Genomic DNA, 14,684 nt, shown 5'->3' with positions numbered 1-14,684 from the left:
ATGTCAGTTTTAAAGACAAAGATGTTTTTCCAGTTTCAGACACCGAGGAGTTAGTTCTCCATACTGAGGCTTACAAAGGGTATGTGAGGACCGAACTTGTCACTGTCATAGAATGCTGGATGCCCCACGGTTATGCGAAGAAGCTGAGGAGAAACAGAAGAACATCTTCTGTAAGAAATGCTGAGATGCTGAGCCACCAGTAAGAAAGGGACGTCTTCTCTGGTGGGTACTACACCCAAACATGCCAGTGATGGGGATGAAGGCCTTCTGGGAGATGGCCTACAAAGACGGCAGCCCACGGTTCCTCCCCCGCCTCCACGAGCTGCTGCTCCTCCTCATCTACACGTGGGGTCTACTTCCCACCCCTTCAATCTGGCTGGACTTGTGACTTGCTTTGACCGACAGAATATAGCTGAAGTGGTGTGGAGATTCCTCAAAAGAGTAGGAATAGACTTACCATATGACCCAGGAATCCCACTCCTCGGCTTGTATCCAGAAGGAAATCTACTTCAGGATGACACCTGCACCCCAATGTTCATAGCAGCACTATTTACAATAGCCAAAACATGGAAACAGCCTAAATGTCCATCAACAGGTGACTGGATAAAGAAGATGTGGTATATTTATACAATGGAATACTACTCAGCCATAAAAACCGACAACATAATGCCATTTACAGCAACATGGATGCTCCTGGAGAATGTCATTCTAAGTGAAGTAAGCCAGAAAGAGAAAGAAAAATACCATATGAGATCGCTCATATGTGGAATCTAAAAAACAAAAACAAAAACAAACAAACAAACAAAAACAAAGCGTAAATACAGGACAGAAATAGACTCAGACAGAGAATACAGACTTGTGGTTACCGGGGGGTGGAGGGTGGGAAGGGATAGCCTGGGATTTCAAAATTGTAGAATAGATAAACAAGATTACACTGTATAGCACAGGGAAATATACACAAAATGTTATGATAACTCACAGAGAAAAAAATGTGACAATGAGTGTGTATATGTCCATGAATGACTGAAAAATTGTGCTGAACACTGGAATTTGACACATTGTAAAATGATTATAAATCAATAAAAAATGTTAAAAAAAAAAAAAAAGAATATAGCTGAAGTGACACTCTGTCTATTCTAGGCCCAGGCCTTAAGGGACCTTGCAGCTTCTGTGTCTGCCCTTCTGAAAGCTGAGACTATGAAACGATGAGAGATCACACGGAGAGAGCGAGGCCACATGGAGGAGGAGCCTGGTGTCCCAGCCAACAGCTAGGACGGAGGTCCCAGGCAAGGAAGACCATCCTGTTGCAGTCAAACCACCCCAGCTGATATTACATGGGACACACGTGAGCTCTCCCCAAATTCCTGACCCACAGAACTGTGAGCTGTTTTATGTGGCTAGGTTTGGAAATGATTTATTACGCAGTAATAGATAACTGAAACAGACAAAACAGACATCTGATGGCTTCTCCTCTCTCTATGTCCATGAGTGGCTCCCATGCCCAGGTTTCTAAACTCTTTTCCAGCACAGTCTTCTACTTATTTCTGGGTCCCTCCCAATTATTTTCCAAGGCACAAAGTACACAACTTTCTTTAAAAAGTTATTTATTTATTTTTTTGAACTGGGGGAGGTACCTAGGTTTATTTATTTATTTTAATGGAGACACTGGGGATTGAACCCAGGATCTTAGGCATGCTAAGCAAGCATTCTACCACTGAGCTATATAATATTCTTAACAACATGAGAGAATATTACACCCCATAACTGTGGGGGAGATATGTTTACGACCTGTATTAGGGCATATGCTATCAAACACTTCTTGTTTTGGGGACGGGATGAAGCAATGCTGTTGGAAAGCATTTCTTCAAGTGGGGTTTCAGGATTTTGTCCAACTTCTGGCACTAAGTTAGAAAAGGAGCCCCTCATGATGTGTGTGTGTGTGTGTGTGTGTGTGTGTGTGTGTGTGTGTGTGTGTTTCTATAAAATTATAGCCATCCTAAGGGAATGCTTATTAAATACCTAAATACTGTTAAGGTCTCCATATTGTGGATGTTAAAGGAAGATGACAGTTTTATCTGAGGACATCAACATGTCCTTGCTGTTGGCTGAAGTTAGTTCTATTGGCAGGAAACTCATCCAAAGCATTGTCTCCAGAAAGCCAGGGGCTCTCAGAGCATGGCTGCAGATGCTCTGGATTCCTGTGAAGTGAACATCACCGGGTACCAAAGGGGGCGAAGGCGGCATCTGCTCACTTTCTACCAGACCAGGCCTGAAGCGACATTTGAAAAGGAGTCAAGCTCCCTTACTCTAAGTTGTTTTCCACCAGAAAGGCAAACCTGATGAACAGTAAGAAACTTTCTCCCCAGAATCATATACATACACTGTGCTTGCATTGTAACTCCAGCCCACCATGGACCCCAGATTAAAAGCCTCTCTCAAGGTGGTACCCTAGCTCCCCTAGGGCTGGAGACGTCTACTCTGCTGCAGCCTTCATCCCAAGAATGTTTCCGCTCACACTTCCACTGGCTCCCACAGGAACGTAGACCTCACCGTGATTCATCCCACTCTCTGGCAGAGATGAATGAAAAAGAACACATAATGAAGCTCTGCAACAGACTTTCCATGTGTACCTCCCCAGATACACAGCAGAGAGTAACATAATTTATAACCCACCAAACCAGCTGCGTATTTTCACCAGTTCCTACCCATGGACTTGCAGCCCTGGCCATGCATTTCATATTTCATTTCTATCTCTGTATTTTGTGCTCAAGGCAGGATGGCTGCTTGTTTACTGCAAGTTTCAATATTGTTATTAGCAGTCTCCAGTCTTTTTTCTATCATGCCGCTTTCCAATGTTTTCTGGCTTTGAAGGCCCAAGGACACCAAAAACAGTTACGGTTCAAAAACCATTAGACGCTGCCTGCTATAAACCTGCATATGCCCCTTAGGGACATGAAACATAATCAAACTTACTCCTTAGAAATTTATCTCAAATTTATTATTATTTTATTTAAGAAAAGATTATATTTAAAAGTATTACTTTGAGAGAGGGGCATATGTCACTTTTAGAGATGGAACTAGGCTCCATTTTCAGAGAATTCTGTTGAGACTGCGAGAAACAGTGGTTTACAGATCTTGATGCTTACTTCGTGCTGGATTCTTGGCTAAATTCTTTACATAAATCACCTTATCTAATCCTCACAGCAAAGCACCAGAGGGCATGTGGCTCACTGGCTAGCTTGTCATCAAACTTGCTTCCCTTTGCTCAGTACAGTTAGGGTGATTTCCCAGCCTCCCTTGCAGTTAGATGTGGTCACGTGACTGGGTTCCGGCCAATGGAATGTGGAAGAAAATAAGGAAAGCTTCTTCCTCGACTTGATCCATGCCATCTTACTCAATCTTCCATGCTCCCGCATTTCCCCCACCAACTGGCTGATGGCAGAGATCTGCAGAGCGGGAGGCAGAGCTACGAGGCGGAAGGAACCTGGGTTGCCGAATCACTGTGCAGGATCTCACTCCCAGAATAGCTGCGGTAAACTGGTATGTGAGTAAGAGATAAACTTCTATTGTCACTTATGTTTTGGGGTTCTGTGTTATAGCCGTTACACTGCACTGAAAGTACTTTTATGAACACAGAGAAATTAAGTCATCTGCCCACGGTCACACTGCTAGTAAGAGGTGGCAGATTTAAAGCCAAGTGGTTTGTGTTTAGAAACCACATCATTAATTGCTATTTGGTTATACTCTCTTTTTACAAGTCTATTTTTATCGTATATAACATAATCTTCTCCTATACCTGATTTACTATATTTGAGGGAAGTGGTTAGACAGTGGTCCAAAGTTTGGGATAGAGAGCAGATAATTTCTTTAAATAAATCATTTGATTTCATATCTCTTTATTAATCATGTAAGAAAAAGGCTATGTTGTTTACACGATTTTGCAGGCTACCTCTGTGACTTTGTGAAAGTTTATATTCAGAGGTTCTTCACTAGTTATTAATGCTCTGTAACAAACTACCCCCAAAACTTAGTGACTTAGAACATTTAGTATCTCTCCCACTTTCTGTGGGTCAGGAATTCAGAGGAGGCCTAACTCAGTGGTCTCCTATGAGATGCACTAAATGTGTCAGTTGGAGCCCCAACATCTGAAGGCACGACCAGAGCTGGAAGAATCACTTCCAAACTGGCTCACTCACATGGCCGCCAAGTTGGTCTGGTTGTTGGCAGGAAGCCTCCCTTCCTGCCCACTGGGCTGTGTCTGCCCTCCCAACATGGTGGCTTGCTTCCCCCAGAGGGAGCAAGTCCAGAAACTAAGGCAAATGCTACAAGGTCCTAAGACTAGTCTTCAAAGTCACACTCTGTTGCTTCTGCAATTTTCTGATTCCTACTGACCCCACTGGGATCAGGACTGGGATCCTTTATTCACAGTTGGAGGGGAATACACAGGGCAGTGAACACCGGGAAACAAGGGTCGCTGGGAGCCACTTTGGAGGCTAGCTACCACAAGAGCCCGTTCATTCATCCAGCACATTCGTACTGAGTGCATACTGAGGGGCTTCTGCCCGTTTTGTCCCCTGCTTTGGAACTGCTTGCAATTTTCAAGAGAGAGATCTAGGAAGGCCTCACCTAGGCCTGAAAGAGGTGAAGAGGTACGCCATGTAGCTGTATGGAGGAAGAGTGTCACAGGCCCTGGGAACCGCAACTGCAAAGACTGTGTGCCATGTGCAAGGGACAGCGCGGCAGCCGCGGTGGCTGTAGGAGGGAACTCAAGGAGAGGGCGGTAGGAGACAGGATGAGGCAAGAGATGGAGGGGAGAGCAGAGCCCGTGGAGGGCACCCTAGGCGCCTGTGAGAGCTCTGACTTTCAGTCAGTGAAATGGGAAGCCACTGGACATTTCTTAGCAGACAACTGATATGATTTGCTCTAACATTCAGAAAGGCTCACTCTGGTGGCTGAGATCTGAAGAGACAGGCCAAGGGTAGGAGCAGGGGTACAAATGAGGAGGCTCTTGGAAAAATCCAGACAACTTGTGTTGGAGTGCCATCCATGCAGGTGCTCAGTGGTCAGATTCTAGACTTACTCTGCAGGTGATCTGGCACGATTAATTCACCATTCGAGGTAAAGGTTTTATTTAGGAGGAAGCATTTTTCATTATATCCCGGCACTGTGGCTGTCAAATGGTACTCTAAGGGACCATGCAGGTTCTGAGATGCTTCACAGGGATTTGCTACTAGGAACTGGGACACATGACACTTGATGTCCCCTGCATCATTTTCTAAGGGCAGTTGTGTTGATCTACTTCATTATGTGGGGTGAGGGCTGTCTTCTTAAGACCAACCACAAACTCCAATGCCCTAAAGGAAAAGACAGACCACACACACACACACACAGTATGAAACAATCCACCATGTATGAAACTGGTAGAAAACTATAGATTAGGAAAAATATTTGCAACAGAAAGGAAAATAGCTTACTACTCCTAACATTAAAAAACTCAAACATTCATAAGAAGACAACCAAGTAAGAAAATGGGTAAAGAGGATTTTCAAAATGAGGCTCACAGGAGTACCTCCCTCACTGCATTGTTGTGAGGTTAAAATGACAACGTACCTAAAGTGCTTAGCAGAGTTCCTGTCACAAGAGAAATGCTCAATAAATGTTGCCCAATGCCACCACCACCACAACCAAGATGCTTATCCCCATCACCATCGCCACCACTATCAGCAACTCCGTTATCGTCGCCACAGGGTAAGAGCAGCCAGCAACATAAACCCTGGTCAACCCTGCACGCCAGTTCCAACCTAGCTTCCCCGAAGTCACTTCTCCACGCACAGTGACCAATGAGGTATTACCTTCTCATGGTTTTCTATTAGGATCTCAATGACGATGTTCTGAAACTTGATATCCATGATGGCTGCTACGGTTTCTTCCTGAGGACGCAGCAGGGTGGGTCCAAACACCACGCCAAGGTTTGCCACCGTCATCAAATTCTGCTTGTGGTTGTTAGCAACACTGGGAGGAAGGAAAAGAAACGGCACAAATGAGGGAAATAGTGCAGAAGAGACAGTGGACTTCCTGTATCCTTCCACCTCCAGGCTCCTCACCTGGGAGGAGGCAAACCTGGGGCCATATTCCGACGCCCCTGGAGTCCACAGAGAGACTTTTCCACTCATCTTTTCATCTACCAAAGTTTCAGAACTCTCCAGTGCTCAGGCTCCTTTGCTGTTTTGGGATGTGACACTCTTTACCATTTCCATTTTGCCTAAAACAACCAACCAACCAAAGTAGCCGCCTGCCGACATGTGAATGTCTGCGCTTCTGAATCCCTGTTCGGCAAATCCAGGTAACTGCTAATCCCTCTTAGTTACAACTTTTATACTTGGCTGGTGCTGAAACCACTGTGATCATTAGCATTTTCTCCAGTGCCAGCAGAAAAACGCCTGACGGCTTTAATGCATTGGCAAACATAGGCCCAAAATAGACCTAATACTTTAAATGGGTAGATCTCAGTCAGGAAACTCAGCACTTTAGGCTTGACGTAGCAAAGCCCCATCACATCAGACACGAGGTTTACATTAAGTGAAACATGTGGCATTAACAGAAATAAAAACACACTACTGTGTATCTATGTATATGGGTGTGTTTATATTGTCACACTCAAAGTCTAAGGCACATTCAAGGTCAGCAGGACTGGGGTCTGAGTAAGCTGCTAAACACATCTGTGTATTTTTGGATAAACAACTACTCAACACACATATCTGAAATCCACACCCGGGCCACCATGACCTAGCCATAAGAGGGAATTGTTCATTTGCTGGCCCTGCATATAAAAATATACAAACTATCTATTGACGACAAATGGGTTAAAAGTCAAGGCCATTCAGTATTGTTGCGAAAACATTAGAGACTTCCCTAAATCACCTGTTAGAAGAAGGAAACTATTCATTACTAGAAACTGGAGAGAAATTGGGCAGAGAAGGAGTTTGCTCAGACACACCTCCCTAACATTAGTGCTATTTATACTGAGCGTTTTTTTTTTTTTCACACAATTCTATAAATGTTTGCACTGTTTCTCTTGGATACTTCTATTCTGGAGGCGGAAAAGAGGTTCTACTGCTTTAAGTGCTGGTTTTGAAACTGAGCCTTTACTGAAACACTACATCAATCAATTTTATCAGCAGATGTGTGTTTTTCCTTTAATTTTCCAGGGCTAAAAGTCTAATTTCATAAGAACTCGTCTTCTGAAAGGGGTGCTTAGGGCAGGGATAACTGGAACGGCCCAGTCAGGAAGGGAGTTTGCTTTTTGATTGCTAAGCAACACCTGCAGCAAGGAGACCCTGCCACTGATGCGTTGGCTTGTTTCTGGTCCACATAAGAATATTTTATAAACCTTTTTTTGAGTTGAAGCTGAATCTCCTGGTTTTAGTTATAGTTTTCCCTTCTACCCAGAACCCCATCACGTTTCTAGTCTGCAAGCGTTCATGCAGATGGCCAAGGTCGTACCTGGCGAGGGGGGAAAGACTGGTTCTGGGCCTCAGTCAATCAGCAAGTCTGCATATTTACAAGCTGCTTGTCACATCGCTACTTTCAACATCAGCTCCTTTGCGCGGAAAGCGGATTCCATGCTCTTATATTTCCCCTCCCAAATGAGCCAAGTCAGTAGGCTTACTTACCCCCCTTGTCACAAAAGTCCCTTGTGCGAACGAATCAACAAGCTATTTATGCATGAAAGGACTTTCAAATTGTAGACCAATATAAAAATACAGGGTATGGATGATGACTGCTTTTCACCATCACGCTTCTCAACACTACATCCACCTAAAGCAACAGCCTCTTAACGAGGCTCCCTGACTAGAATCCCTGGGTTCGGCTGCATCCTGCCCGCCACCACCAGTAACTGTCTAAATCTCAGCTCTGCTCAAGCTGTGGAAAACTCCAAGGGTCTTGCACCTCACTGGGTTGCTGGCTGAGAATGCAGAGACAGTGTACGTTCAGGGTTCAGAGATGCTTCCACTGCTGGATTGTTCTGATAACGGTGATGATAAACCGCTACTGGTCCCCATTGTTTTTTTTGTTGTTTGTTTGTTTTTCATTTTTCATTTTTATTACATAGAATCGTTACAATCTGACTGCACATGTACAATATATTGCATGTAAATATATATATATAATACACTGCATATGTTCTTAAAACTTACATATATATACTATTCATTGTTTCTAAGAATGCTTAGAGTTTTAGCTTTTTAAACTTACATAGTTTTCAAAAGAATAAAGCCAACCACAAAATAAGAATTAATTTAAAAAGACACATACACCCCACTATTAACAGCAACATTCTTTACAATTGCCAAGATACGGAAGCATACTAAGTGCACATCAATAGATGAATGGATAAAGAAGATGCAGAATATATATGTAATGGAGTACAACTCACCCATAAGAAGGCTATTTTGCCATTTGCAGCCCTTCATTCACTTTTCTTTTTTTCACTTCAAAAACCAGAATTTTATAACTAGTATAAACATTTCTATTGCATCAAAAACAACAACCCATTATTTTTAATACCAAGTCCAAACGCTGATGAAAGATCATTCCTTTTTCCAACTCAATTCTAAGCCCTCTGCCACCTCCCAGCTCTGGGTCCCTGGGCAAAGGACTCAATGTTTAAGCTTTGGATTCCTCATCTTTAAAAAAAAAAATAAGGGGTAAATTATACTTCTACTTCATGAGGTTGTTGTACAGAGTAAATATGATACCACATAGGAAATGTAGTGATGATGAGAATAATTCACTCCCCATCCTCTTTCCGCTTTCATATCCATCTGCCGTTGTCATTCCTCTCCCCAGAACATTCTCTTTCTCTTCTTTCTTTGCTTGGAAAACTGTTGATCTGCAAGGCACACCTCAAATAGCTCCCTTCCTGTCTGAAGTCTTCTGTCTAGTCTGACCCCAATCCTCCACTCCTCAGCGAAGTCAGAGGGTTGGCCTGCCCCTGGATTTATTTTGTGTTACTAACATCTTGACTGCTGCCTTAGGACAGAGATCGTGCTCATTTTAGCCGGTAACACCAGTGCTCAGCACAGGGCCTGGCCCAGGAGAAACACAACTAAAGTTCAATGAGGTGTGAAAAGATCACGGGGGTTTCTGAGCAGAAATAAAACAATTATTCTCACTCCAGCTACTTACTCGTAAAATTTCAAATTATTATTGATGATTTTGGGGGAACGTATCTCAACAATCCCAGCCTCCCTCTTCGAAGGCTGGAGCTGTGTTCCATTTCTTAGATTTAATTGATGAGTAATAATTACTCTGATTTACAGGCCCCAATGACCAAAGGCATTTGGAAAAAAAGTCTGGTTAACTGTGGATAAGCATCTCTGAATATAAATCAGCTTGAGGCTACCCACCATAATTCATTTCCTTTTTAATGACCCATTTTATTTTAGAACTTACAAAAACACATTGATCTAAGTCTTAGGAAACTTTTGGGGGAAAGCACGCTGCACCTTTCATGACTAACCACCATTATCTTTCAGCACACTGAAGTAACAAATTGATCTATCACTCGGTTATTACTGCTCACAACTTGGTATGGCTATGTTCATTACTCTACGATGAATTATTAATGGCTGGAGATCGCTCTGTATCCCAGAGAGAAAGGCACAGACCTCAGCCTCTGCTGGCACCAGCCATCCATTATAGCTGATGAATATACCGAGGTGTGGGAGGCGGGCTGGCAGGGCACGGGGGAGCCTGGTCCAGCCGAGGCCACGGGACTCATTCATTAGTGAGGTCTATAAAACACGGGGAGCCTGCTTTCTGGCTTGGTAATTGAGCTGCGTGAGCTCTTCCTCTCACAGCCCAGAATGGCATGTTGAGTCTTGACTTAAAATCCACACACAAAGGTCTCTTGTGCACGACTGCACATCCCGCTGAGGGAGGTTCTGACCTGCCTCTCCCAGGTCCACGGGGACTCTTCTGTGGAGCCTCCTGAGAGAGCGGTCAGTTCCACAGGTTGCAGAGACACAGAGGCACGTGCGACTTTAACCTGGTGAAGGCCTGCTTCCTTTTGTGACTGTCAAGAGTCTGCCACCTCAGCTGAGAAGCAGGGTATCTCCTGAGGGAGATGCCTCGCCTTCCGGGCAGCTGGCGGGGGATTTGCGCCCCATGCTCCCGGCATCGGGAAATGCAATTAATGAGGAAAGTGCACATTCCAAGGAAAATAGTCTCTTGTCCCCTTTGTTTCATGGGAAAACGGATGGGGACCCTGGATTGCTCTGATGGCCTTCGGGAGGCAGAAGGAGGTAAATCCCTTCCAGATGAGGATGGTGGTGGGGGAGCCCCATGAAGGGAGAAGACAGGAGACAACCCTGTGGGGGCCTGTAATGCAGAGATGTCCATGCTGTCCGAGGCATCATATCTGTTCTCCTGGTGCTTATACGAGAGGCAGAGCTCTGGAAGCGCCGAGTAGGACTTTACAACCACAGACTGGTCCTGACGGACTTAAGCAATACCTAAGCCTGTGGCTGGGTTACAAAGAGCTGTCACCTGAGCCCTGCAGTGCTATGTCGAGGCCCCCCGCCCCGGACACAGCGTGCTGACCGATTAGCACTATCTGAGATGGACGGGATGGGCGGAGAAGCAGCAGGGCAACACTTAGCGGCCACCCTTTATTTGTCTGCTTCAGCTTCCAGTGTTCAGTAATAACGGTAACTGGTAATGTGTTTTCGGGTTTACAAGGAGCTCCGCAACCCTTTTTTATGTTTATGTGATCTTCATACAGTAAGTCTAGAACAGTAGCTCTCAAGCTTTCTGACAATGACCCATGGTAGGAAATGAATTTTCCCATGTAACATTTCACAAGGACCTACATACATATATACACACACAGAGAGGCACACACACATACGTACATGCATGTCAGAAACAGCGTGATAAATTCTGGTCTTTGTGGTTCTATTCGATCCATTTTTTACATCTACTAAATCAGTTTCAAAATCCACTAATGTGCCATGACTTAACAATTTTAAAAGCACTATTCTAGGGGTATGGGGTACAAATATTAGCTCCAATTTACAAACATGGGGGAAAAGGCTAAGGGAGACAGTATAGAAACAAAGGGGAAAGGAGGGAAGGAAAAAAATAGGAGTTTGGGATGAGCAGATACAAACTGCTATATACAAAAGAGATAAACAACGAGGTCCCCATAGCACAGGGAACTATATTCATTATTTTGTAATCACCTACAATGAAAAAGAATATATATACATGTATGAGTAAATCACCATGTTGTATATCAGAAACTAACACATTGTAAATCAACTATACTTCAATAAAAAATAATAAAAATTATAAAATACTTCAAATCTATAGGAAAACTCAAAATATGTTATTACTTCTTTTCCATCACTTCCCTATAAGCCCCTCCAGCATGACAGGCTGACAGGCAGCTACAGCAAACCCACCACACTCACTCCGCCTTCAAGGGCACCAGCTTGCCCCCGGCCCGCCTGTCAAGTCCTCCCCTAACCATCCAAAGCCCATCTCCCTGCAGAGCCCGGCTCCAGACACTCCCCTGATGGAAGGCCACACAGAGCGCTCTCCTTTGAGTGATTATGGTTGCGGTCAGTCCCGTGGGACACGTCTACACCGACTGCTCCCCTTCTCATGGGGGTCTCAGGCCCAGGGGCCGCATCACGACCTTGCATTGCGTTCTCTGCAGCACACAGGCAGGTCCCTGCTAGGCCCCGGTTACCGATTCTGAAAGTGGCTGAGTGGGCCCGCACCTCAGCTGCAGTAAGTATCACCTCTCTCCCTACTACCCTCTCGGAGGTAAAGAAGCTCCAAGCCCTGGGGCCAGGAAAGATTCGCTGGAAACGAAGCTGCTAGAACTCTACGTTTTTTGTGGCTACCAGGGCAAGTTTGGTTTCCGGGGCTGTCAATGTGGTTCCTTCCAACAACTTCAAGTTCATCCTTAGTGTCTAGTGGGGAGTGGTGGGGGGAATCTCCGCCACCCCTGGCTGCGTGTTTTCTACTAAGTCAGGCTGTCTGTGTGTGTTGCCTGGATACCACCTGAACTTGGTGAGATGGGACCAGGCTGGATGGTGCTAAGCTGGCCCCTGCCAAGGAAACCCATCCGAGCCATAAATACAGCTTTTCTGGGCTGTCCCAATGGCTGGCACCAGAATGAGGGTTTAAAATAAGTTTTTCCATGTACTGACTGGGGTCATGCTCTCACCGACCATATTTAACATCTTTCTGGGAATGGCTATCCAGTGAGAAGCCAGATTTGAAGCTTTGAATAATTCAGGGAGTGCTTATGATGGATATTTTTACACAGTGTAACCATCAAGGGAACGCCTTGAGACACACAGGTGAGACTATCACTACGATTTTACAGATGAGGAAACTGAAGCACTGAGAAGTTAGTTAACTTGCCTGAGGTCACACAGCTAACGAAGGCCAGAGCCAAGACGGGAACTCAGTGTGGCTGCAGATCCCATAATCTTCACCTCGCACTCTGCTGCTCCCACACGACTAAGGGTTAGTTCAGTGAGACTAAAAGAGGCATCCTCTTCCCTCTGAAAACCCAAGCAAAACTGACTAGATGGCGTGGGAGTGGTTCCATGCTTGAGCATGTGGGGAAAAAAGTTAGTGGTTATAATAGAGAGAAAAAAAAAAAAAGCTGCTCCCTCATTCACCACCCAAATTACTAAACTGGAAGAAGAAAAAAAAAAAAAAAAAAAAAGCAAGACAGAGGAAGAAAAAGCAGGTATGCCTACGAGAGTGATATTGGACTAAAGACCTTTTCTACTCCCTTCCCGCAGGGAAAATGGCTTCACTCTTGACAGAAACATGAAAATGATGCAACATTCCTCAAATGTGATGGCATTCCGTTTGTAGTTGGCTGGCAGAGTCAGAGAGGTGCTTTCTAATAACGAAAGAGTGAACACTAGAAGGTCAAGAGAGAAGAATGAATTGAAAGGAAGAAAGGAGGCGGGGCCAAATGGGTGGTTTCCAGAGCCCCTCACAGATAATTACGGTTGGACGTGCGGCACCCCCAGGCTGGCACGGCTTCCACCCAAGGGTCTCAGAGCTCGGGGAGTCACTACTGATGTCTTCCCTGCTTCTGGCGAAATGTATAAAACTGTATTTCAGACAGGTAAACATCACTGCTAAGAGTTAAGTACTCCCCAGTATTGTATACATCAACTTTAACACACACTTAACAGAAGCCTCCTTGGTGCTGAAAATTCTTCAGAGAAAAGGAAAAAGGATTTGCGTGAAGGCAGCAAAGCCAAGGTACCTCTGTGCATACAGCTTGCTGTCTGAAGTGGAGGCTATTCTAAACTCTGAGTGTGTGACCAGCTCTATTTGCCCTCTGGTCTCCTCCAATCCAACACCACTACCTGCTTAAAACCCATCAAAGGCTTCTGACTATTTTAAATCAAGCTGAAAACTGCTGGCATGGCCTTTAAGATCCCATATGATCCAGCTGAGCTCTCCAGACCCTTTTCCACTGTGGTCCCCCAGCTCGCAGATTTCTGGGCTAAAAGTCTTCAGGCCTCGGTGCCTTCATTCCCAATGCTGATCCCCTCTGCTGGGGAAGCTCTGTGGCCCCTCTTCATTCAGCTCTCTCCTAATTTATCCCTCTCACTTCCCGAAGAGGTCTTTCTGGACACCCCCTGCCAGGTCAGGTACCTCGTTACAACTCCAGTTCCTCAATTCTCCTGCTTAGCACTTAGTGAATTATGTCATCATTCATAAGATTGTCGCTGTCCATTTCCCTCGCCTCTGAGACCCTCCAAGACACCCGGGAAGGCGTTATCCTCCCTCCCTGCCCCCCATCCCCAGGGCCTAGCACAGACTTTGCCCATATCAGGTGTTGGGGAAGGAAAAAGAACACGTGCATGCCTTCCTGGGGAGGCCAGCTTCCTCTGGGTTATTAAGGCTCGGCTGCACTAAATGGCTGGCTTAAACTTTCACGTCATCTGCTGGTGTCTTAGCACCTTTGTCAAGTGGAGTCAGCAGACAGGGGAGTGGCCGGACACTGACAGCACACAGCAAACCGGGCAGGTCTCCCGGGCACACTGCTAATCGGGGAGGTACGAAGGCCACACAGTACTCACAGGGTGTAATATCATTCCTACATGAGTGATGTAATATGCATTATAAAATACAGCATAAGCTCACAATATTGTACCAACATGTTTCCAATACACTTACATCTCCTACGACAGTGTCTCCTGTACCTTGTATTTCCTTTTCTTACCCCTTTCTGAAATCCCTTTACCTCCTGCCTGCTTTAGATTATTAAGACTGTCATTAATAATAGCAGCAACCAAGCTCTCACTGTGAGGCAGGCAGTAAGCACTCCATTAATTACCTTGTTTGGTCTTTACAATAACTCTATGAGGTGAGATCCATCACTGTCCCACACGAAGAAGCTAAGGCTCAGAAAACGCCAACATTTGTCCAGGGTCACATACTGAATGAGCAGTAGGGCTGGAATTTGATGCCAGGCAGTCTGCAGTCTGACTGCAGAGGCAGGGCTGTTAAACGCTCTGGTACAACGCACTGTGCGTGTGTGGACATGCGTGAGACGTAACACAGGGAGTAGCTCGCCTGCCTCTCTCTCGCTTGCCTCTCTTCTGTTCTACACAAAAAGAGAACAGTGGTAA

The 14,684-nt window shown here is 45.1% G+C and overlaps 1 protein-coding gene across 6 annotated transcripts in view; it reads right to left on the bottom strand.

Moving 5' to 3' along the window:
* ARHGAP26 (Rho GTPase activating protein 26) overlaps positions 1 to 14,684 on the bottom strand; it is a 414,886-nt gene that overhangs the window by 96,057 nt on the left and 304,145 nt on the right. For all 6 annotated transcript variants that reach the window (XM_032476994.1, XM_032476996.1, XM_032476997.1 and 3 more), the window contains exon 18: positions 5,853 to 6,012. In XM_032476994.1, the coding sequence (XP_032332885.1) occupies positions 5,853 to 6,012 (160 nt within the window). The remainder of the gene's footprint in view (positions 1 to 5,852; positions 6,013 to 14,684) is intronic.

The sequence above is a fragment of the Camelus ferus genome, chromosome 3 (genome assembly GCF_009834535.1).
Source record: "Camelus ferus isolate YT-003-E chromosome 3, BCGSAC_Cfer_1.0, whole genome shotgun sequence".
Classification (NCBI taxonomy): domain Eukaryota; kingdom Metazoa; phylum Chordata; class Mammalia; order Artiodactyla; family Camelidae; genus Camelus; species Camelus ferus.
This window is presented reverse-complemented; position numbering and strand designations above follow the sequence as displayed.